Source organism: Halichoeres trimaculatus, unplaced genomic scaffold (genome assembly GCF_033239565.1).
Source record: "Halichoeres trimaculatus isolate MK-OKI-2021-1 unplaced genomic scaffold, fHalTri1.1 fHalTri1_scaffold_3, whole genome shotgun sequence".
Classification (NCBI taxonomy): Eukaryota; Metazoa; Chordata; class Actinopteri; order Labriformes; family Labridae; genus Halichoeres; species Halichoeres trimaculatus.
Window position 1 is genome coordinate 27,665,350 of NW_027437181.1, and position 23,985 is coordinate 27,689,334.

Below are 23,985 nucleotides of genomic sequence, written 5' to 3' on the forward strand. Positions count from 1 at the left end.
AGAAAAAAAAGAGGGAAATTCTTCCCAGACTGAGAGTCCTGAATATGCAGAACAAATTAAAAGGTAGGTTACTGAGCGCTTGCCTTGGCAGTTTCAGTTCAGGATGAAAAACAAAACATTGATGTCCAAATTTACTGCTCGCTTATGACAGCAATCAGTGAGTCATTTAAGACTAGTTTGGCAAAGGACACAAGCGCAGGCCAACAGATGAAGAACTGGAGCAGGAAGAAGGAAAACAAACAGTCTCACTTTGATGACTTCAGTGAGATAAATGTGAGATAAAAAGTCCAACATATTAGGCTAGGAAACAAAAAAAAATGAAAGTGATGAGTAATTTTAAGGGAGTCTAAGATATAATGATGTATGACATAAATGAAGGAGCAGGGATGTATTAGACTCATGATAAAAACAATAAGGGTGGGGCACATAATCACAAAGGTTGGAAAATATACAAAGGTAGTTAATAAAACATCACACAATGGACAGAAAGTTAAATTAATCTAACCTTTATTTAACCAGGTAGGTCCCATTGAGATTGAAAACCTCTTTTTCAAGGCAGACCTGGCCAAGACAGGAAGCAGCAAAACACAAAGTTACAGACAGGCAGCAGAAAAGAGAAGAGACACAGTCAATAAAACACAAGAAAAGGATTAAAATCACATTCCAGGAAACAACAGAGCTAAAACACTGACATTTTATACAACCTTTCTCCATGTTTTTCAATTTTAATTTGCTTCTAAGGAACTTTTAATGTGCCCAACCCTAATTGTGTGGGTAAAGTAATGTGGGGGTCCATGAATATATATATATATATATATATATATATATATATATATATATATATATATATATATATATATATATATATATATATATATAAATATAAACAACCAGGAGCCAACATTTATCAGAGTCTACAAAATGATGTTGGAAACTATAAATGTAGCTTAATTCTGAAGTTGCAAAGTAAGACAGAGTTTATTACAGTTAATTTTACTGTTAATATCATGCTAATGTTATAATAATGAGGGGGTCCTTCGTAGGATGTCTCACTTGAAAGGGGTCTATGGGCTAAAAAATTTGCTGTAGAAAAAGTAAACAAAAGGCAGCCTCTAAAAAAATGTGATTTTTTTTTTTTTCAACAGACTTTTGTTTTTAACGTCCTACTGGAGAAAAGTCAACCTAATGATTTCTCTTTGGCCTTAAGTGCGACGTTATTTGAATATGTGGGGTAGTATCTGCTTTACACTGACACACACTTACTCAGTCACACCTAATGATAAAGAGCAATAACTGGGTCACTGATAAATGGCACCTCACTGTACTGTGGTGTCTATTCACTGTGTTTGTACCACTCTCACACACACACACACACACACACACACACACACACACACACACACACACACACACACACACACACACACATATATTTAGTGCTTTTAGTCTTCATACTCCTGTTTCCTAATTTTTCTGAGCCATGTCTTTTTGCAGATACAGATAATTGTCCCCTGTAATAAGCGCTCAATGTGTTTTAACAAGCAAATTCATATAATTTTACCCCTCCTCAGGTTTTGTAGCTGCCCTTTTCTTTATCTGTGGTCCCTCCCCCCTCACTGTGTGTTTCTCTATCTGCTCAGCACACCTGCAGCGTTTTTAAAGGCCAGTTACAGTGGTGCCTGTTGCTCTTGGGATGATGGTGTAACACTGACTTCAAGGCAGTCCATTACATCATTTCCTGTTTTGTCTCAGTGCACCATTTCCCCCCATATTTTTTTCATTATTGTTATCCTTTATTGTAGCATTGCCTTGGTTGCAGTTGGTATTGAAACATGAGAGCAGCGAAGGCTGATGTAACACTTCCACGGGCAACCAAGTCGATGTCTCAGCAGTGATGCTTTGGAAACTGTTTTTGAAGATTTTAACCCAGCTGGCTTCACTTCCTCCCTGTTTCCATTTACTCCTATTTCTGTACTACATCTCTTATCTTTCTTTATTCATTTGACAGCTGCTTTTGCTAATTCTATCATAAACTAAGCCCCAAATTCCCAGAAAATAGTAGATATATCCTTTTCTTAAATTCCCCAACCACTGCATCATAATTCAGACACTTTCACAACATGAACATCTCTCTTCCCTTTTCAATCAATCTGAGCTGATTCCCTTTATAAAGTAGAATATATCCAGGCAGTAAGAAAGACATTTGAGCGCAATCTGGATTGTATTTTCTTTCATTTGCTGACTATTCCCTCAGCTTAAAACACCCAGACGTTGGGGTTATATCGTGCCCGGTGCAGCCACAGTGCTGTGTTTCTGGTCAGTGGTGATCATTATGGAAGGGGGATAATATCACTCATTCAATTCCCACAGCCACATTTTCAAAGCCAGTGGAACAAATTGCCTTTCAGCTAAAACCGTCTTAAATTACAGCCAGCCTCTGCACCTCGGAGGACAATGCAAAGTGACATCAAAATCATACTTTGAAGTCTCTGGAAAGTTCTGCCAGCGAGACTTTCTCCAGTGTATCTACTGTCAGATGAAGCAATTTAGATGATGGAGTTTTTCACTCATCTATATATGCTCTCTCCTATTTTCTGTGCTGTTTGATATGTTGTATTCACGATTGTTTGAGACAAGTAATTTCACAGCTTTTTTCCAGAGCGGCGGTTGGATGTGCTGTAATCCACAATGCAGCAATCCGTAATTACATGGCAGCAATTTTGAAGCATTTTCCTCCCACAACTGTATTTTTTCTACCTCTGATTGAAACGTGTAAAATTCATACATGAGTGCATTTATGGGATATTGTGACAAACACTGTTCATCTCTGGAAAAAGGTGCTATTTTATTGTCAGCATCACGTTCACCAACAGTGCACACCCTATAGAAACACACACGCATTAGATGACAATGACATAACACAGTTTATACGCCGGAGAGGGGCTCAGCGTCTCAGGTGGATGCTGTGCAATAAAAACAGCTTGGGTTTGGTTACATCACATCATTTGTTCCCCACCTGCTTTTCCTTTTTCTCTGCTGTATTCTATAAAGTGTAGAACAATCCACCAAGGAACAAAAAAGTTAGAGCAGGGAAAGTCAAATTTATGAAAGTTGACACATTTCTGATAGTTATGAAATGTGAATATTAGCTTTCAGAATATGAGCCCTAAAGTTTGGGCTTTTCTCCTACACTTCTAAAACTGCTGTTTTTCTTTTTCTTTTTTTAATGTTTCTTTTGTATAAACATTTCCTTCTCGCTCTGTTCTAGGCTGACTGGTACAACGCTGCCCTCACCGGTGATTTCCAGCAAGAACTGGCTTCGGATTCATTTCACCTCAGACAGCAACCACAGAAGAAAAGGATTCAGCGCTCAGTACCAAGGTTAATCTCACCCTTTTGGTCTTATAACTTAATTACTCAGCCTTTTCACATAATGGATATGATATTTAAATGGGTCTTTGTATGACACATGTATGCACAGGGACATGGTAGATCTCTGGCTAAATGTGTTAGATACTGTAATAGAGAGAAGCAATTAGAAGGGAGGGGAGTCTGAGGCCACCTGGCTGACCCAACTTGACCTTTTCTGTCATCTAATTGACTGCATGTATGTATGACTTTATTGTCTTGTAAGAGAGAGCATTAATTTTCATGTGGAGGCTCAGGTATAATTGGTAGTTTGTTATCGAAGAAAAAAAAAAAAGCTGATCAAAGAGTAGCTTCTCCTGTAGAGCGACAGGACTTGGATCAGCACAGTGTGTCTGTCCACCTTTGTTTCCATGCACTTGATGCTGGCTCTGTCTGTCTGTCTCTTCCGTGTGAGATGTTTGTGTGTGAGAAAAAGAGACACACAGAGAAGGGGTGAGGACTGTGTTTTTCGTGCCAGGGCTGGTTCTCAGTGGACTATAGTTTGGTTGTAGCACAGATTTTTTTTCCTGTTATCCTCTGCAATGCTGCTACTTAGGATAAAATAGATGGAATACATTTTAACACCGCTCCACTGCTCTGCTCTTTCCCCTCCTCCCTAGCCCCCTTGTCTCTGTTTTTTTTTTTTTTTTTTTTTTTTTTTCCCAGCCTTCCTCCTTTTCCCTCTTCTAATTTTCAGTTTCTGTCAGAGTTGCATTTGTTTGAGCTTTATTAAGGGAGGGTGGGGGTGCAGAGGCATTTTCTGGATTGCACAAAGAGGTGAATTGTGCTGAATGGCAGCCATTAACATAATAAGTACTTAAATCAATGTGCAGTGTGTTCGTTTTAATAAAGCAGTGTTTATGATTAAATTAATACCCTCTCCTCTCTTCTCCCACAGTGAAAAAAGCGATAGAGCTGAAGTCCAGAGGGGTGAAGATGATGCCCAGCAAAGACTCCAGTCACAAAAATGCTGTCTGTAAGTTAACTGCTCCTGTCTGCTCACACATTTCTATGGTAGTTTCTTTAGAAAGACCATTTTCAAACCAACACTGAAACACATCTGGTCATGCTCTGTACACATCTACACACACACACACACACACACACACACACACACACACACACACACACACACACACACACACACACACACACACACACACACACACACACACACACACACACGTCTGGTCATGCACACACTCACACACACACACACATCTGTTTGTACACAAGGACATGCAGCCGGCATCTATCTTTGATGTGGCAGAAGCACTGATTTCATCTATTTTTCACAGGGGTTGCCCTTCCAGGAGATGAGACTTAGTACCACACTCAGCTTTTCTCTTTTTTTCTGTCTGTTTCTTCTTTCCTTCTGAGTGTCAGGGGTCCATATGAAAGATGTTCTATAAATAGAGCTTATTTGTGCTTACAAAGACAGAACTGCCTATTTATAGAAGCAAAGACTGTATGCATGTGAATTCAAGCCACTTTGAGTTACAGTCCAACTACAAATCAGCTCTATCCTCTGAGTTTTCTCCTTTTTGTTTTAAGAACACCAGAAGTGCACAGAATATTAAAACACCATTTCTGTTATAGAGTTTGAACTCTTTAAGTCCAGACAGGAGTTATGACTTCACTTCATCTTGAAAGAACATGAATTGTGGGTTGTACTTGGAGGACTATGGATCAGATTCTCACTCAATATCCAGTGCTTGTTAAATTGCCTGATACTATGATACAGTTTGCAAGAGAGTCCTGACCAAGAAAGCAGCCAGACAGAATCACAGACACATTAAAAACAATACAACAGAACAACACCAGATCATTTTTGAAGGCGTACAGCTGGCCTTCAGGTAAAACAATCACGTACCTTTTACCAAGTTTTTTTTTTTATTGTATGTACCTAACTTATTTCAGTGGTTACAGTGTGTCTGTTTTAGCATGGCTGTGTGTATAACCTCCTTTAAGTATTGACTTCACCTCTTGCTTTATTCTAGTTAAATGAATTGGAAAGCAAAGTGGAGTTAAAGGGACACTTCAGTTTTTTTTTAAGTGGGGTTGTATGAGCTCTATGTGACCACTAAGGACATTAGATACAGTAGAAAGTTGTCTCCTCTCCCTCAGTAAGACACAAACTTTAATCTATGGTGACAAGGAAATAGACGCTAACAGGGAAAGACCGTACCAAATTCAAAGGCTATTTTCTCTGCCTACAGGAACTAAAATCAAAAAAGTAATACCACAGTTTAAGAGTACACTACATAAAATATTTTTGAAGTGCATTAAGTCTTCGGAAATATTATCCGGACCTAACTAACTGATCATGTGTCCTTCCGCGCAGCGCTAGTGCGCACCGTCCACCCTCCTCCTTTCAGATGTAGGGAATCTAAACAAGCTATGCTTTGGGTGCCGGTTTTAGCCTTGTGTAAGTTTGATCAAGTATCGTAATTCTTTTGTTTGTACTCTAAGGATTGTGAGGCAGTGTAGGAAATTCAAAATGAGTGACTATGACAGCGACGATGAAGTTCCATTCACTTTGGAACCAAGAGGATACCTGTATGAACCGAAGTACACAGAAGAAGAGCTGCTATAGATGGCGACTGAAAGGAATACAGAGGAAACATCCACGGACACTGGAATCCTTGACTGAAAACAGTTTTTATGTTACACTCACTCCACTGGCCTATCCATAATAATCACAGAGTGTGTTTACAGTAAGGAACATCCTTGAAAGTTTCACATTTGATAAACAAAGTCTGTGTAACATCTTAATTTGTAAAAGTCCATATCTGGTCCGGAGCCTTTGTTTAATGGCTACTTTGGATTTCTGCTGCAAGGTCCTCCTGCCAGGCTTCTCTTAAAAATCCGAGTGTGGCTGTTCACTCCATTTGTGACAGATTGTTTTAAATGAATGGATCAGGTAGGAGCACTGAGTTCATGAAACACTCGAGGGGGCTGATCAAGAGAGGAAGGAAACCTTTCCTCAACAAAAAACTTCAAGTTTTACAATACTTGAAAGACTTTTCATTACATATGCTGATTTTTTTCCTGTAACTGATAGGATTGTGAAAAGAGATGATCCGTAAACAGTTCTTGTATGGATTGTATTTCTTTAAGGTGCCATAGGTGAAATGTAGAAGGTTAAAAGACTGATGTGTATAGCCACGTTTCCACCAAGCAGACCGGTTTGGTTCGTCTCGCTACTGTGTGCATTTTGTGGCATTTTCACTGACTAATCCCAGGACAGATCCCCAAATAACCAAGACGAGCCATTCCATTTTTTGGGACCCTTTCGTATGGGTGCCAGACTGAACCAATCTGCTTTCGGACTGTTGGAGCTACAACACTGCAGACTGTTGATTGGTCAAAAGAATCGTCACTTACCCCAAGTCAGTGGCTGCATTTCTCCTGGCGGCACACAGACTTCTCTGAAACAAAGCTTGATTGCACCTTGTAACAAAGAGCTACATGCCAATCACATAGAGGATAAAATGCTGCATGTCGTCCATCTGTGCTCTTTGTTCACTGTATCGCGTTTTTCTTCTTTGTTGGATTTATTAGAGGGGTACACTTTGTTGCGCTGCTACGGCGTCATGCTGATATTTAACTGTAGCTTTCAGCATCCAGCTTACATGCTGCCTACCACGAGAGGGCACAGTTTCGCAAACGGGATCAGGCTTAACTGTACCAATTCGCGCCAAAGCGTACTGAACCGAAATGGACTGCTTGGTGGAAACACGGCTTAAGATTGTTATGTACACTCCAAATCATCTGATTTCCTTTTGGAGGTTTAGCCAAGAACCCAGAGCGTGACCATACCTATCAGGTGGAGTTTTACTGAAGGAGTTTTTGACAATCTGACGCTAAAACTCAGTGAGAAGAGAAACAACCATAAATAAAATACCAGGTTAGAAATAAATCTTCATTATTGTTTGTCCTGCAGCTTTTCCTCCACCCTGCCCACTTTCCATTTGCTTAGCTCTGTACTAATTACTAATTACTGATTACTTATTCCATATTGCAAGAGGCAAACAATTCATATGCATAGTAGCCAACATGTCTTTCCAACAGAGTACAAATGGGTGTTTTGCCATTGATTAGTTTGTCTGAGGCATGATGAAAGCCACTTATTGTATTTTCAAAATTATGCAAAACAAGAGGAGAGATTTGAATACAAATTATGACTATATGTCAAAGCTTCTCCTGACATTAATTTGCATTTGGAGGCTGTAATTTGAGCACTGCATATTTAATATGATTTCTGCATGAATTTGTAATATTGTGGGCATAAATTCATTCTTACCGCAACTTAACAGCTTGTGTATCATTATCACTAGTTTTGTGAACATATCAGCCAGCCTTGTGGCATGAAGATGCTGTTTTCAGAAGAGATCAATGGACTGGTCGTGCCAGCCAGGAAAGATATGCTTCCAGAAAGACTTGACTTTAAGAAAAAAAGAAAAAGAAAAAAGAAAACAGCAGGTATTTGTAATGTGTACAGGTTCAAGTGACTGAGCCCTCCAGCAACCACAGAGCTGTCTGAGAAGGGCAAAACACAAAGTGATGTGACATTTTTATGGGGTCACGAGCCACAGTGGAGAGTCAAGAAGTCGGATGGTTCACACAATATTTTATAATGACACAGGATCAAACTGTCTTTGAGTTTTCCTGACAGTCATTATTAACTTCTTTTAAACTAAAGTGGCATGTTTCCCGACTGTAGCATGTTACACATAAATGTTTTGTTTTGTTTTTCTAGTATTGGCACATTTCAGAGATTTGACAGAGTAAAAAAAACAAAAGATTAATTTAGAGGTGGACCAAAAACGAGAGGAGACAGAGGTTTTTGATAAAATGTAGCAGTTTTGTAGGAGTGTTTTAGCTCAGCAAAATGACGGCAGCAAAGTTCTTCAACAAACACATATTATTGAACTCCTTTCCTTCAATGCAACCAAACCATAGCTGCAGTTCTGTGAAAGATGTTTCTTAATTTAGGTAGTTAAGTCCACGCTTAGCCTTTTTTTAATTATTATTTTATTCTGTCTTTTTTTGTGTGTGGCTTTAAGCTGCTGTGAGGAAACCTCTCTTATTGTTATTATCTCATTGTTTTTGGTGCCCCTTGTGGACGGAACAGCATGTCTTAATTCAGTACTGATATCATCTTGCACATGCCAAGGCAGAGTTTCTGGACAAAATGCTGCTACATTTTTAAGGACACATATTTCAGTAAATTGCAGACAAATTGAAAACTGGAGAAAGGCAGTGTGCTTTCAGTCGTCTGATCTGGCGCCAGTTCTCCTGCTGTATTAGAAGCTGGGATGTAAAAATTGTAAAAATGTAAAAATGGATGTTAAAACTTTTTGAATGATACATAGTCCAACACTTAATAAATAAATAAATAAATAAATAAACAGCCCCCCAAAGTATTTAATAGTAAGTAAAGTTTTACAAAATTTCAATACAACTAAAATGTTATTTTGTCTTTCACTCATCTTTGTTTAAAGGCACCAAAGGTATAGCATTGGTGCGGTCAATGCTTTAGACAGAGTAGTTACTGCAGACAGAGAGGCGCTGCTGAATCAGAGCCAAAGTAATACATTTTTAAATTGTTTCACATCGGCCGTTGGCTTAAAAAAAAAAGGCAGATGCCGATATGCCTCAAAATATCTTGGCGCCAATAACCTGCATGGCTGAAAATGTGCCTGGCAGGTAATCAACCTGAACTAGTAAAAATTGCTAAAGGTGTTGCAGACAGTTGAGGCTGTTTTTTGGGGTCACACAGAAGTGTCACTATTTTATTAAACCAGTTTCCCACACAATTAAAAAATCCTCACTTTCTTTGGAGAGATGATGAAAAGCACTTTTCCTAAAATGTTTTTTGTTTCTGTGACAGCTCCTCTACCTTAACGCCACAGAGCAGGTCAACAGCTGAAAGTAACTTTCATTAACTCAAATTAATTAACTAACAGGAACAAAAACTAATGTAAGATATGACAAAGACTAATGATGCGATTAGAAATAATCTACAGTTTAACAAAACAACAGTAACAGAGCTGTCGCCTGCAGCAGATGTCAGTATAATAATACTTGATTACTGTGCAGATGAAAAGCTTGTGTAAAACGAATGAATCAGAGAAATCAAAGACTCCATACATTCCAGATGGACATAATTCATTGCAGAGGAAACACGGCAGATGCAAAGACCCTCTGCTCACCCTCATCTTTAAAGCTATTCAATCTTTCAGAACTATGACTTCGTTTACATGTACCATATTCCTGTTAAGGTCCATAACCTTATCTCATCCCATCTCATCTCATCTTATCTCATCTCATCTCATCTCATCTCAAACCATTAACCAGCATATTATTCTGGTTAAGGCAATAGTCCAAAAAATGCTCTGCAGAGTGCTGAGCGGCTGGAATTTTTCCCATTTACATGTTAATCAGCATATTCTAAATAAACTCTAGGAGTAGTTATAGTGTCATGACAAGACGCCATCTAGGGGCGTTCTTTTGCACAGACTGTCTTGACTTCCATCAAATTGTCCGAGATACTTGCTTTGGCGCCTTACTGAGTAATATTAATTTCTCTTCTCTCGCACTCATTTACCTCCTCAACCGCAGCTTGTTGCACAGTATTTAAAAATTATCGCTGTTGTGTCACTTTCGCCCATTTATGCAGTCTATGATATTCAACTCTTTCACCATTTTGAATGAGTTTGTCCCCTCCTCATCACATAGATTTAAGTCTTTTGCTTTTTCACCATATTGAAGATGTGCAGAAGTAAAATAGAACTTTAAATAGCTTACTCAGAAGCATATTCCGGCTAACCCCTGAAGACTGGACCGGATATGTCCCCGGTGCGACTCTGTTGCACTGGGTCTTGACTGCATTTGTCAACTTACACCAGCTGTGTTCAGTTGGACAAGCAGTGTGACTGACAGATAGCTGGAATCACAAAACAGTGGAGTTCCCTTGCTTCCCTCTCCTTTGATAAGTCTCTCTTGATTCATGTTGGGCTGTAAAAACTCAAACCTGTTGACTTCTGGTCTGGCTCCGCTCATTATGTCTATTGATCATCATAGTCAAGCTAGATACCAACTGATTTTGACAGCATTTGTTTTATTTTGAAAGTCACTGGGTGTTTTTAGGTAGTTTCCGGTCACTACCTCCCATCCCTCTCATTCTTTCCTACGATGAATTTATGCGTCTCAGCTCTGCGTTCATCAAAAATAAGATGGCTGCGTACTATCTGCGACACGACGGACCGGCCACGCAGACGCACTGCAACAGAACGGGTCCTGTGTAAGTTGACAGATTGATTTGAATAAAACATATTTGATCTGTTTGCCGTAACGGAACGGAGACGCACTGTAGACGCATCCAGGGTATTATACAACTCATATATCAACGCATTTATCTATCCATCCATTTTCTGTACCACTTATCTTGTTCAGGGTCATGGGTGGCAGGAGCCTATCTCAGCTGTTTTAGGATGGAAGGCAGGGTACACCCTGGACTAGGCAACCACAGGGCTGACAGAGACAGACAACCTTCCACACACACACACTCATACCTGTGGACAATTTAGAGTGACCAATGTTTTTGGACTGCAGGAGGAAGCCGGAGGGAACTCACACATTCATGGGAAGACATGCAAACCAAAGACTGCATAAAACATGGACGTGGCCTCCGCGACGTCACCCGTCTTTTCCTGAAACTGTGAAATGAAGCCAATCCATGGACCCAACCACATTGGTTATGACACTATTTTGGTTGATTCAGGCATATGCTAGGGGTCTAATTTAGGTTATTTAATAATCAGAAAATGAGCTGAATTCAGTTATGACAATCAGAGTGAAGCTTTTACACAACCCCTACCCAATCAGGACATTGTCAGTATTTGGATTAATACAGGAATATGTTGTGCATGTAAATGTAGTCTGTTCTCCATTGCACCTGATGTTGTGTGGCAGACTTTACACCTACAAAGAGTAAAGTGTAAAACTAACTCATTAGTATGCCTTTGTTTGAACTTCAATGGAAGGAAATCTGTATTTTTATGTACCGAGGACATTTCCACTTAGTTTAAATAACTTGAAAATTTTTAATAACGGTAGTCTGGTAGATAGTGTGGAGGTGTCTGATGAAAAATATATAAAACTGACAAATGAATTCTGTGCACTTCAGTCTGATGCACAACCCCGTAATTATAAATCAGCCTTACAGTTTTAAAAAGTGGCACACCATCAAAGACGCTAGCACTTCTTCAACTGAATATTCAATATGAATATTTCTGCTGCTGTGTGTTGGACTGTGTCGTCGGAGGTCTCCAGATAGTATTAAAATCAGACCGTCTTTCATGATGGCTTCCGTGCACAGTGGGTGTGAATTTTGATGGTTTCTTTTGGCCTTGAGGTCTTTCTCAGAAAGCTCTCAGGTGGCTGTGAGTAAGTATTGACGTTTTAGCTTACCTTCAGCTATGCAGAAACTTTACACTTGATGAAACAGCTGTGCCGCTCACCACAGTTTGTATAAGAAGTGGAATGAATGTGTTGTTATTTAAAAAGCCGAAGCTTTTATTCATATACATTGTGCAGCCAAAGCGGAGTGTTTACAGGGTTTAATTAGTTGATTGAGATGTGAGGTCTGAAAGCGTGCATTGTTTTTATGTGGGCCTCAGGAAAAATTGCTATCACCTCTTAGGCAGCTAATGGGAAAACAAATAAAGTTAAACATTATATTGACCACATGGCAGTAAAACAATGATTTTAATGACAAAAGTGATAAATTTCTCTGCAGTCTGGAGCAAGAGAGACATATTTCTTGGCAGCCTGGCAACGCCTTTAAAACAGTATTCACATCATGTGACACGGGCTCTTAATTATCATGGAGGCCTGAGCTCATACCTCATCCATTCCTTAGCATTTAGCCTCATAATAAAACCCTCATCAATAATGCAGCTGATTTACACGCTCAGCCAAGCATGTGCTGCTGCAATTAGCATTAGTATGGTGTTTATTGTGTGTGTCTGTGCATGTGTGTAGATTTGGAAATGGAATCCTGTGTGCTCGTGGGCTTTTTTTTAATGTGTTGCAGTAATTTAGATTAAAACCAGGGTGCTACGTGTGGAGTGTTAAAGTACGTTGGTGAGCACTCCCCGAGGCAAATCAGCGTGTTTTATTTATCAATGATGTGGAGGTCAGTGAGGAGGTCAAAGCATGCACACAGACACACACACATAAATTAAGTACTTCCCTACACCAAGCATATGCATACATAAGTAGGCACACTGAGGTTCAAAGTTTTCTCTACTTCTTGACAGTTTTGTCTGAAGTAAGTCTTCTGAAGCCAGAGGGAAATCCAACAGAAACATTTTGTTGTGAAAGTTTTCTTTTACCACAGGGATCTTTGGTTGTTTCTCACCATCGCATACAGACATGAGTAAAAAGTTGTAATATAGCCTAAGACATGTGATCTAATAGAATAGAATAGATTAGAATAAAACACTTTATTAATCCCCAAAGGGAAATTCAGAGTACAACAGCAGTGTCAACCAAAAAAAAGTCCATCAGAGACAACAGCCATCATTCTCCAGTCAACCTCCACCTCCATAGGGTCCAGGACTGAGCTTCCCCAACTGTCTGTTCAGTCTCTGTCTCCTGTATCCTGTCTGCTCACAGAGGTGAACTCCTTCCAATGTGCTGTTCATACCCAGTGTTAGCTTTGTTAGCCATGTCTATGAATACCATGATGCTACTCTCTTTATCCCCTCTGGTGCAGGATTAGCACCAGTAGCTTCTCCATCTAATTGGAAATAGGTCTTACATTCCCCATAACGATGGATGGCAGGACAGGTTGATGTCGTCGCTGCTTAGCTCACCCTACAGCCCCAGCACGCTTCCCTCGCCTCGCCTCCCTCTCCTCAGTCCACAGAGAACACCAGTCCCTGCACCAGTTAGCATCAACCTGCTAAATACTGTTAACAGATGAAATCTTCTGTGTAAAAAGTGCAATTATTGTGACACATAGGATCCCTGGCACACACAAGAGCAAAAAAAAAATGTTCAAACTCCACGGCAAATACAACCAGTTTGGTGTCAGTGGCCAACAAATGAAGCATGAAAAGCAACAACCAGCTCCAAATACAAAGATAACCAAAAAGATCCCAAAGAAAAAGGGACAAAAGAACAACAAAGAGAGAGCTGCTGCAACAGGCTGGCACTCAGACACGCCTGGCCGTCCTCTGCATCCCTCTCAGACTAATACAAACTCAAAACCTCTGTGAGGACTGTCAGCTTGTTACGAAACTGACTTAAATTAAAACTGATGCCTATCAATGACTAAAATAAGCAAGCATGACCAGCAACAACACAGTTTACTTTACAAACTGAATTTTAAAGCTGCTACAAAGGAGTTAGTGTGAGAAAAAGAATTGCATAAAAAGAACACCAGGTCTGTAGGGGATATTTTACAGGTGAATAGGTGGTTATGCTTATTAGGATCCCGACAGGTAAGCAGGACCCAGACATGGCACCAAAAAGCATAGAGCCCCTCTTTAATGTGAATGAAGCAGTGGTTTGTTTAAAGAGAAAAAGAGAGAAGAAGACGGGACATGTCAATCCTCAAAAGAATCAAACACATTACTCAGAAGATAGAAAACTCAAGCAGATGCTGCTTTGATTTATGCAGTCATGTTCTCCTTCTTCTCCCTCGTCATAGTGAGCAGGATTCCTCTGCTCCACGCCAGGGTTCTGCTCGATGCCAATCGGGATTCCAGATTGCAGCATCATGATGCTTGAGTAATATCTCACAGCATCCACTGGTGGTTCTTGCACATGTGTTTAAATACCATCCAAAGCTGCTGTCCCTCTTGTGAAATTACCACTGCACTGTAGAGAACAGGCTCTGTTAAATGTTATCACAATGTGGAGCTAAATAATGATGATAATGACTGTTAACCGTGCAGGCCAGGGTTCCCTAAAGCTTTTGCAGCCCTGGACCTAAATGAGGAATTTAGTTTCCCCTCTCTCCATGGGACTCATGCTCATTAAAACAAACTGGCATTTTTCATCACAGGGACCAAAAATGAATAATTGTGGGCTTTTGCATTGGACTGAGAGCTCAGTGAGGTTATCCCAATGTGGTGCAGTAAGGCCATCAGGACTAGATCATTAAAACATTAAAAAAGTCAGGCCAAGGTCCACTTTTGGTCCCAAACCAGTCTTTGAACAACACTTCTTTACACAGTATGACTCCCAGTGGTGATATTAAAGCTGTATGGCAGATAATGTGCGGTCTTTGTGCAATATATAATCATTACAAAGAGCCAGAGACTGATGATAATGAGTTTCACCCATCTAGAGAACGGAGTGCTTATGAATCATAATCTAAAAGACTGTCTGTTACAGCCTGCAGCTTAAATTAAAGCTCCTTGTAATAGACAGAAACACATGGGAACAAGTTTGAATCAGTTTAGGATCAGTCAGTTTGAATTCCTGTTTATGACTTTTGATAAGAGTGTTACGTGAGGGCTATTAAAAGGATGGAACAAAGACAGCAGTTTGAAAGATAATTAAAGACAAATACATAAAGTAAGCGCGCTAACTGGAACAATGTGACGTGATTGAAATTAAAGCAGCCCATCCAGCAGTTAGCCTCTCTCAGTGGTAACATTAGCTTACCGCTGAGGATGTGTCATAATTATAGAGAAGCTGAAAGATTCTGTTTGAGGAGCTTTATTCCCCAGACAATGACCTAGAAATATAATGAATCATCATTGAGAGAGCGTGATTTATAATCAGTGTTTTCTTCAGGACTGTTAGGCAAAGTGGCGCTGGGCAGAAGTCTACTCAAATGAGAGTGATGTGACCACTTAAAACTTTGAAATTACACAACGTTGAGGCTTCACAGCTAATTAGATTTGGGCAAGCCACAGTGTAATGTGTTCTGTAGCCATCAGAATATTTCTTTTTTAACTCTGACTCAGCAGGTTGACTTTTTTGTGTTGGGACTCAGCAAAAATAATGCGTCTTTCTGTTTTAGATTGACCCCTGAAATTAAAGAGGGGGTATTGTTTTGTTTTGTTTTTTTTTCCTAAGGCTTTAGACTGTCCTGTACGCCTGTAGTTTCTTTATATGATTCAAAACTTAAAGATAAAACACAATTTTTCTCATACTGGTGAATTAAAATGAACTTTTTCAGCCTCTGTCTAAAACCCTTTGTTTTGGTTGCTGTCTCTTTATGGTTCCTCGCTCCTCACCCGCTTACCTCTGATTGGCTGGTCCTCTTGAGGCCTGTTTGGGGGCAGACCTCTATGTTTGAGCAGTTTATGGACACATTCAGGGATTTCTTCAACAGATATGGTGGTTTTTATACGTTCAGTAAGGACATCCAGCACAGTTACTCTGTATCCATTTTTAAAATATGGGAAAGCACTGTACCCCCTCTTTAAGAAGGTGGTGGAAAGAGAGAAAGAGGGAGATAAGAGGCCACGTGAGGAGAGGGAGGAGCACTGTGGAAGAGGTCATATCAACAAAGCTGCACTCTCCTCATCCAGCGTGCATCTGAAGAGCACCTCGAAAGCTCTTACCTGAAACGCACGTCAGCTGATTACACACACACCAATAGAAACACAAACACACACACAAACAAACATACTTTCCCACGCTCTCCCTTCCTCTCCTTTTTTCCCGTGCACTTCCTCTCATCAACTCTTCGAGCGTGTTTCTTTTTTTCTTTTTTTTTCATGGTTCATCCATCAGCTGGTATAATAACTTTGGGTTTGTGCTCCAACACTTTGTATTCTCAATGCAAATGTGTTTTGTGTTTATCCGTCTTTACATTGCCCTCTGAGCCAGACGTTTACCACATTTCTACAATTCCTCGAGCCAGTGGTTTGTAACTGTTTCTCCTGGGAAAGTCAACAACAGCATTCTTATAGCAGAGAAAAAATGAAACTGACAATAGGAAAGACATAAAGCTTTATGTGAATATTCAAAGTGGCTTTGTTTCAAGAGCCTGTGTGTTTTCTAAGACTACAGCAACTTAAAGTTCAGATATTTTTCACATTAAACAGTTCATTCCTCCGTAGCAGAGAAACACCTGAAAGTAGACTTTACCTTGAGTGTAGGTACTAAATATTTCAGCTCCAGGTACCAAATTGATTAAATAATGGGAATCATGATTTATTATGTACACAAAGACATGAAATCCCCACTTCCCTAACAGTGCACTTCCAAAGTAAAGCGAGATTAGTCAGACTCTATTTACAGTTACAGTTTGTTTATTCTGTGCCTTTGTGGGTTGGCTGCATGCATGAAAGAAAATGATAGTATTTTTCAAACATAAATTTTCTCAGGCTTTGTCCGGCCGGGCAACAAGTGAAATTTCCACAAGAGGTTTGGGTGAGCCAATGTTCAAACCCAGCAGGGTTGAGTTTGGACTGCAAACAAGTTGGTGGCTTGATGACGTAGAGTTCACTGTGAACGGAATTAAGCTGTTTTGCACTCGTTACAGCTCAACACCTGTCTGTAACCATAGACTGATTTTTTTTTTAAAAAAAGGGGTCATCTTGCTCGGTTCGAAGTGAGGTCACCACCATAGACTGTATATAGAGTGGACAACGTGGCTGAGACCATTTACCATTGTAAGGTTTTGAAGCCAAAATTCCCCCGTCACAGGCACAGCCATTGGTAGCAGTTGTGCAGCCAGAGTCTGCGCAGTAGAGACTGTGAGGGATTCTGGGAGAATCTGAGTGGAGCCGGGTGACAAAAATAATGATTTTTTTTTCTTTTGAGAGACTTATAACTTCTTGACTCTACCTCCTGACATATTTTACAATCCACGAAAAAATACACAAGAACAGCAACTGTCAATCATCAACTGTCATTTAACGTGACGTAAAACCTCATTTTTAACCTGGTATAGCTAATGAAAACGAAACTTTTCCAAAAAAAGAGGACTTGAACACAAGACAGCCAAATGATATTTTCAAATAATCACAATAATCGGATGTAAGAAACATTTCTACGAGGTGTATTTGTTTTTTAAAGTTTGACCACAGCTCATCTGGAATGACTGGGGAGATGTATTTTTTAACCTATACTGCAGCCAGCCACCAGGGGGAGCAGTTTTTGTGGCACCCTCACTTCAAGACCAGCAAGAGGACGTCTATTTTTTTTTTTACAGTCTATGGTTATCACAAAAACGGCTCCCCCTGGTGGCCGACCGCAGTATAGGTCAAAAAAATCCATCTCCTCAGCCATTCCAGATGGGCTGTGGTCAAACTTACAAAAATGTATGCACCACGTAGAAATGTTTCTCACATCTGAGTTTTATGGTGATATGAAGATATTATTGGGCTGTCTTGTACTCAAGCCCCCTTTTTTTCTGAAAATATTTGTTTTTATTTGTTATTAGAGGTTAAAAACAGTATTTTACGTCCTTTTTAACAATGATTGACAGCTGCCAGTCTGGTGTAGTTTCTCAGGAAAATTTGTAAGAAAATTCGGGAAGAAGAACAAAGAAGAGATTAAACTCTTGAAAGAAAAATAAATAATATTTTTGTCACCTGGCTCCACTCTGATTCTTTCTGAGTCTCTCACAGTCTCTACTGCGCAGACTCTGGTGGGGGATATTTTGGCTTCAAAACCTCACAATTGTAAATGGCGGAGTCACGTTGTCCACTCTATATACAGTCTTTGTAATGTGTAACCTACTGATGTGTTTGTATTGTGAAATATCATTTTACATGAAGTGTGAGTTTCCAACAGAATGACCTGTGGGACTTGTGGCACCGCTTAAGACAAATTATTTCAGTTTGTGTTGGTACATTTTCCCCGCTTACTTTTTCCCCCAAGTTCTGTTATCCACACAAACAAACGCTCACATCAGTAGCAGCCTCTTGCCTTTAACACCATTTTTCTCTGCCTCTATGTGTCTGTTTTTTTTTTGAGTTTTAGAATCGATCAGCAGCACTTTATCTCAAGACGCCCCAAAACCACAACACCCATTTTGGAATCTCTCATTTGATATTCAGTTATCACAGCAGGTGATCCACATGTGGAGCACGGCTTGTTGTTTATGATGCAACAATTCGCAAGAATCCAAAACTTAGAGGGCAGAATAACACTGGCAACAACCAGCTGCACATAACTTTTAAAACAGCAGAATGACATGGTTCACATTGAACATGAGATGTTGCATCTTAGTCACTGGGTGCATGAATTTCTGTTTCTCTCTCTATGTTTGTATCAGCTGCAGCAGAGAATATTGTCGGCAACACAGGGTACATTAAAAAATGTAGAGAGCAAGGGGAAATGGTCACTGAATGAAGGATAAACAGAAATGTGTTCGGTAACAGGGAGACCTGCCTGAGCATTATCTATGTGTAGAATAACCCAAACTTCTTCCCTTGCTCCTGCTTTGAATGCTACCCAAACCTACTCATCCCCACACCCCAGTCCCCTCACTTCTGCCATGTAGGAGCATGACGACACCGACAAATCTTCCACCTTGACGTGCACGTGTGAATATCAGGGCCTAACACTCTTGAAGTGATAATAAAGTTCATGTGTGAAAGGAACTCTAGCTTCTTTATTTATCTTGCATTGCACAGCTCATAGGGCTGTTACTTGCTCTCATAGGGATGAGTGTTTAGTGAATGTTTTCGGACAAATTGCTGGAAGAAGAGAGTTATTTACAGATCAGAAACTTGACTGTGCAGCTGAAGAGGAGTGAAGATCTGTTGAAGCTGTCAGAAAAAAAATGTCGAACAGACAGATGAACCAGCAACAAAATCAATCACTTTCTACAAATTCTCCAGAAGTTGAGTTGTAAAGATGAAAGGTTGGCTTGACGCTCTTTGATGGTATAGAAATGACATTTGCATCTTAAGCTTGTGTTTAAATTTTGTACGGCCTTTTAAGTGCAAATTCAGGATTAAGTCAGTCTGAACATTTTTGACATGAGCCCAGCAGAGAAATTTGACAGCTGTGTTTTTTTTTTCTCTTTCCTATAACAATCTCATGTTGTTTGCATGAGCTGGATTTGTTTCGGCAGTGTGAACCTTTGTATTTGATGCCAATGAAAGCCATTTGAACAAGAGTGTGTGTGTGTATGTGTGCAGATTTTTGGACAGAACATCAGAAACAGAGCGGAGCAAGGAGACAGCTTGTTCTGTTTGCATCATATCTCACGCAAACACGCATACACAGCCTCGATACACTCATAACACAATCACACAAACGCGGCAAATCAGTCATCCATCTTTTATGCCAGGATGCACAAAACTTCGGCAGCCTTTTATAAATTGCAGTTAATGCATGAGAGAGGGAGAAATAGTGGGCTGAGCAAGCCTGGAATACAAAAGTGGAGAGGAGTGGGTGGGAGCAGAGGCAGATGAAGAAGACGTGAAGAGAGATGTAGGAGAGAAATATACAGGGAAGATGGGCGGAAAGCAAAAGAGAGATGTTAAGAGGTCAGATTTGCTCTTTCTCCAGGTCATGTTCTGTTTCTTTCTAGGATATTCTCCTTTTTCTCTTTTTGCTTTTGTTGTCCCTTTTTAGCATCCCCATCATCGACATTTCCCTTCTTCTCCTCTAGTTTTTCCCTCTTTTTATGCTTACCACACTTATTCATCCACAGATCTCCATTAAGCCAGAGCCGGTCTGAACTGGTTCCTGTCATGTTGTCTTCTCTCATTTACATTTACATTACGTTTCAGGCCTGCAGCAGATGCTCCCAGCCACAGCAAAGTTTAACAAGATCCTGAACACAGGCTGGACAGAAAAAAGTCATGTGTTGTGCTTCATTTTTGGTAACAGATCACAGCGATAGATGAGAAAAGTAGAACAGGATGAGATAAGGAGTGTGAGGCTGAAGACAGTTCTCTTCATTAAAGTAACTCTAATCCTTTATCACTTACATTTCTCCCTGAAGCTTTTATTAAACTTTATGCACCTCATGTATGCTTTATATGTCAGGGTTAGCACTGATTCTTAACATTTTGGAAAATTTAACTTTAAGAGTGTGTATGAATCATCTTTATCGTGAAAGCAAGAACCTGGTTTTGAGGCATTCTTCTTGGAACAATTTGTACTAAACCATCTGATTGTGACTCTAAAGGAAAATGTTAAAAAACATCAAAAAGTAGTGGGAGGTTTTATTTTACAAGATTGTAGAGTTTTATTTATCCTGATGTTCTAAGTCTATAATATTGACACTTCTACAGGGAGGGGAAAATAAATTCTTACTTAAATCATCTTCCCCAACAAGACCATGTCATTTTACAGTCTATACCAGATCAATCTGATACATTTGAAAAGGGTATTGTGGCAGCTTCCATAATAGTGCCACTAGTAACACCACACCACACCATCACTTATTCTACATGCTGCATGTTAGCCAGGTAGCATGCAACTGTTAGTTTGGTGGGTGCACGCACCGAACAACATTTAACCTATCAGTTCATTTCCTGTGCTATTTTCTTCACAGTTTTACACAAACACAAACAGACACATTGATTTGGTTTGAGTTACTCCTTTATTATTTAAATATGGCATATCATGAGTTTCTTTGTATCTGAATTTGTTTTCTTGTCTTACTACACTGTTTCCTGGTGCTGGTCAGTGAAAGCATCTAAGCTTAGTTTCAGGCTGTCTTTTATCGTACCTGAGTGTGAACAGGGAGCACGCTCAAACCATTTTACCGCACCACACCAGTTGAAGAGAAAGTTAGATGAGGCTGTAACTTCATTCCTAGCTTGCAAGCTTTTAAATGCTATAAAGAATCCATAAATATGAGTTTAATAATTGCGAATAAACTGGATGATGCCTCCTGGTTTGAAAAATAGCCTTTTGGTTGCAATGATTGACTGAGTTGATACCAATTAAAGGTGGTATGGTCCAGTGGGAGGGGTTTAGCTTTTAAATGGAGGGGATCTACACTGCCCTTGGCAGGCAGAGGAGGACTGTGGTGTATACATAGAGTTGTAAATATTTTTTCTGCCACATTTCACTTTATTTTGCTTACAAATCCCTGGACTGTCAGTAGGAGGAACAAAAACACTTCATTTTTTGAATCAAGTCACCTTTGTCTTGCCACCTTTTGCTCTGTTTTGTGAATTAAACTGAACCTTTTCCCAGTCAGTCTTTTGACCCACTACTCTCATTCTAGGTCTGAGTGTGACAACTGTGTTGCAATATTTTAATCGGGGGTATTTTGTTATATCTTAATATGTCATGAGACTTATTTATAACTATTCTATCAACTATATTTAAATTTGTAGTCTCCATTTAATTTAGCATCCATTAGAATGCAAAAAGCACAAAAACAAATTTGTTTATACTTTTATAAATTAATTCAGGGAGTAAAGGGTTAATCAGGGTCATATCATAGACTGTATATAGAGTGGACAGCCTGGCATCATTGTACAGTTTTGGAACCAAAATACCCCCGTCACAAGCTCCACCATTGTAGCAGTTTGCAGCCAGAGAACAAAATTCACGAGAACGGCAGCTGTCAATCATAGTTTAACGTGACATAAAACTTAATTTTTAACCTTGTATAACCAATGAAAACAAAACTTTTCAGAAAAAAAGAGGACTTGAATACAAGACAGCCAAATGATATCTTCAGATCACCACAACAATCAAACGTGAGAAACATTTCTACGAGGTGTATTTATTTTTTAAAGTTTGACCACAGCCCATCTGGAATGACTGGAAAGCTGGATTTTTTAACCTATTCTGCAGCCAGCCACCAGGGGGAGCAGTTTTTGTGGAGACCTCACTTCGAGCTGAGCAAGCGGACGTCCATTTTTTTTAAACAGTCTATGGGTGATATTAGCGAGAGATAAAAGGACATCAAGGAGACCTGAACTGTCAGGAACTGCAATGTTGAGACTTAGGTTGCAAGAACTTCCTGAGATTAGGAGAAGAAGAGGGAAGAGAGGAGAGGATAAAAGAACCAGTTGTTGAGAAACAAAGTCAAGTACATCCCTTCAAATCCGTCTTTTTTTAGTTTTTTTTTTTTTTTTTATATATATTTTTTGTTCACAACATGTTCGTTGACTGGTCATGGTAGGGAAAGCACAGGTAAAATTGATGAAAAGAAAGAATGACTGTATTCTGTTGGATGTAGCATGCTCCAGGGTGTTTAGTGTGCATGCTGACTCTTAGCCACAGGCCACTGGGACACCTGATGGAGCTGAGCCACTGGTTTCTGTATCCGCTGATAAAAAGACAGTTTTTAATAGAGCAGCATAGAGCCATTTCTAATGAACCTATAACACCTGTGTGTTTCCTGATTTGATAAGTCTGAAATCTGCTTTTAAAAGGGCCTTCTCACACATAACATGGTAGAAATGTCCATCTCAGTGTCAAATCAAATCATAGCTGCTTCTTTTTTAACCTTCAAGGCCAGACACAAAACAGACGGGGTGGTGAGGATTTATTATCTAATGTTGGATCATAGACAGATATTTAAAAAATCATGATAAGAGTATCCATTGCTGCTCTTTGATAAAAAAAGACTTCATCTTTGAATCTTCCATATTTTTTATCATATCTGTAGAAAATAAACTCAAACCATGAAACACATTTTTGTACAGCATCTTGTATTTGTATCAAACATACTGGTGAGTCAGCTGAGGATAAATTTCACTGTGAAATTCATGTGAGCATGTTCTTTTTGTGAAATGTCGAGGATATTTCTCCCTACCAGAGTTTTAACCTGTACATCATTGGAAACATTGGTTTGACACTTAGTTAAAATGATTTATCTGTAATGCAACGTGAGGCTGCACAAGCCTCCAGCGATTACAAGATGTATCTTAAGTGTGTGTAAATGAAGCTATCAAATGTAGTCCCTGAAGAGACGGACTGCTCATCATATTCATTTCTCTCTTTTTCTTTTTTTTTGCAGTGAGTCAAAGCGGCCTCGCTGGTGACGTTTGTCCAGATCCTGGAGTGCCAGAAAACGGAAAGAGGATGGGCTCGGCTTTCCAGTAAGTTCTCTCTTTATGAACTCTTGCAGTCACTCCCTGTCAAATCAGCTATGTAAGGCTCCGATGTTATGTCCAGAGAGAGTTTTATTTATGAGCATCAAACAAATTATGTTACATACATGTCTAAATGTGTCCAAGATTGTATTCACAGACTTAGAAAAAATAATGCGCTCATTCTATTGACCGAGAAAAAGTAGGTTGCTTGCTCAATTTAAGAACAGCGTTCTCAGTTAAAGGGCTGTGCGCTTTAATTGTGAAGTCAAAACAGCTCAGTTGTTGCCAGCCCATGACATGTGGTATTCAGCAGGGGCCGATTACCGACAGTTGACTGTAAGTGCCAAGCCTTGCAGAGGTGGAGTTGTGCTGTGAAAACATGCACTCTTTTTACACAGTACAAGCAAGTTCACTTGTTCTTTTGGTTCCCCTCCAACCCTTCTTGGCTTTGCAGACTTTATGCAACGTGCCTGATGGAAAGTGGATGCAGTGGGAGACTGAAGCTTGATGGGGTTTTTCCTGATCTGATGACTCCTCACGTTTGAGCTTGGAGTGTGGGGGAAGAGGACTG

At 39.7% G+C, this 23,985-nt stretch overlaps 1 protein-coding gene across 1 annotated transcript in view; it reads left to right on the forward strand.

The window, feature by feature from the left end:
• Window positions 1–23,985, forward strand: part of LOC141787362 (CUB and sushi domain-containing protein 1-like) — a 580,923-nt gene that overhangs the window by 314,410 nt on the left and 242,528 nt on the right. The window contains exons 6-8 of the mRNA XM_074665649.1: window positions 3,269–3,381; window positions 4,307–4,384; window positions 23,339–23,420. Of these exons, the coding sequence (XP_074521750.1) occupies window positions 3,269–3,381; window positions 4,307–4,384; window positions 23,339–23,420 (273 nt within the window). The remainder of the gene's footprint in view (window positions 1–3,268; window positions 3,382–4,306; window positions 4,385–23,338; window positions 23,421–23,985) is intronic.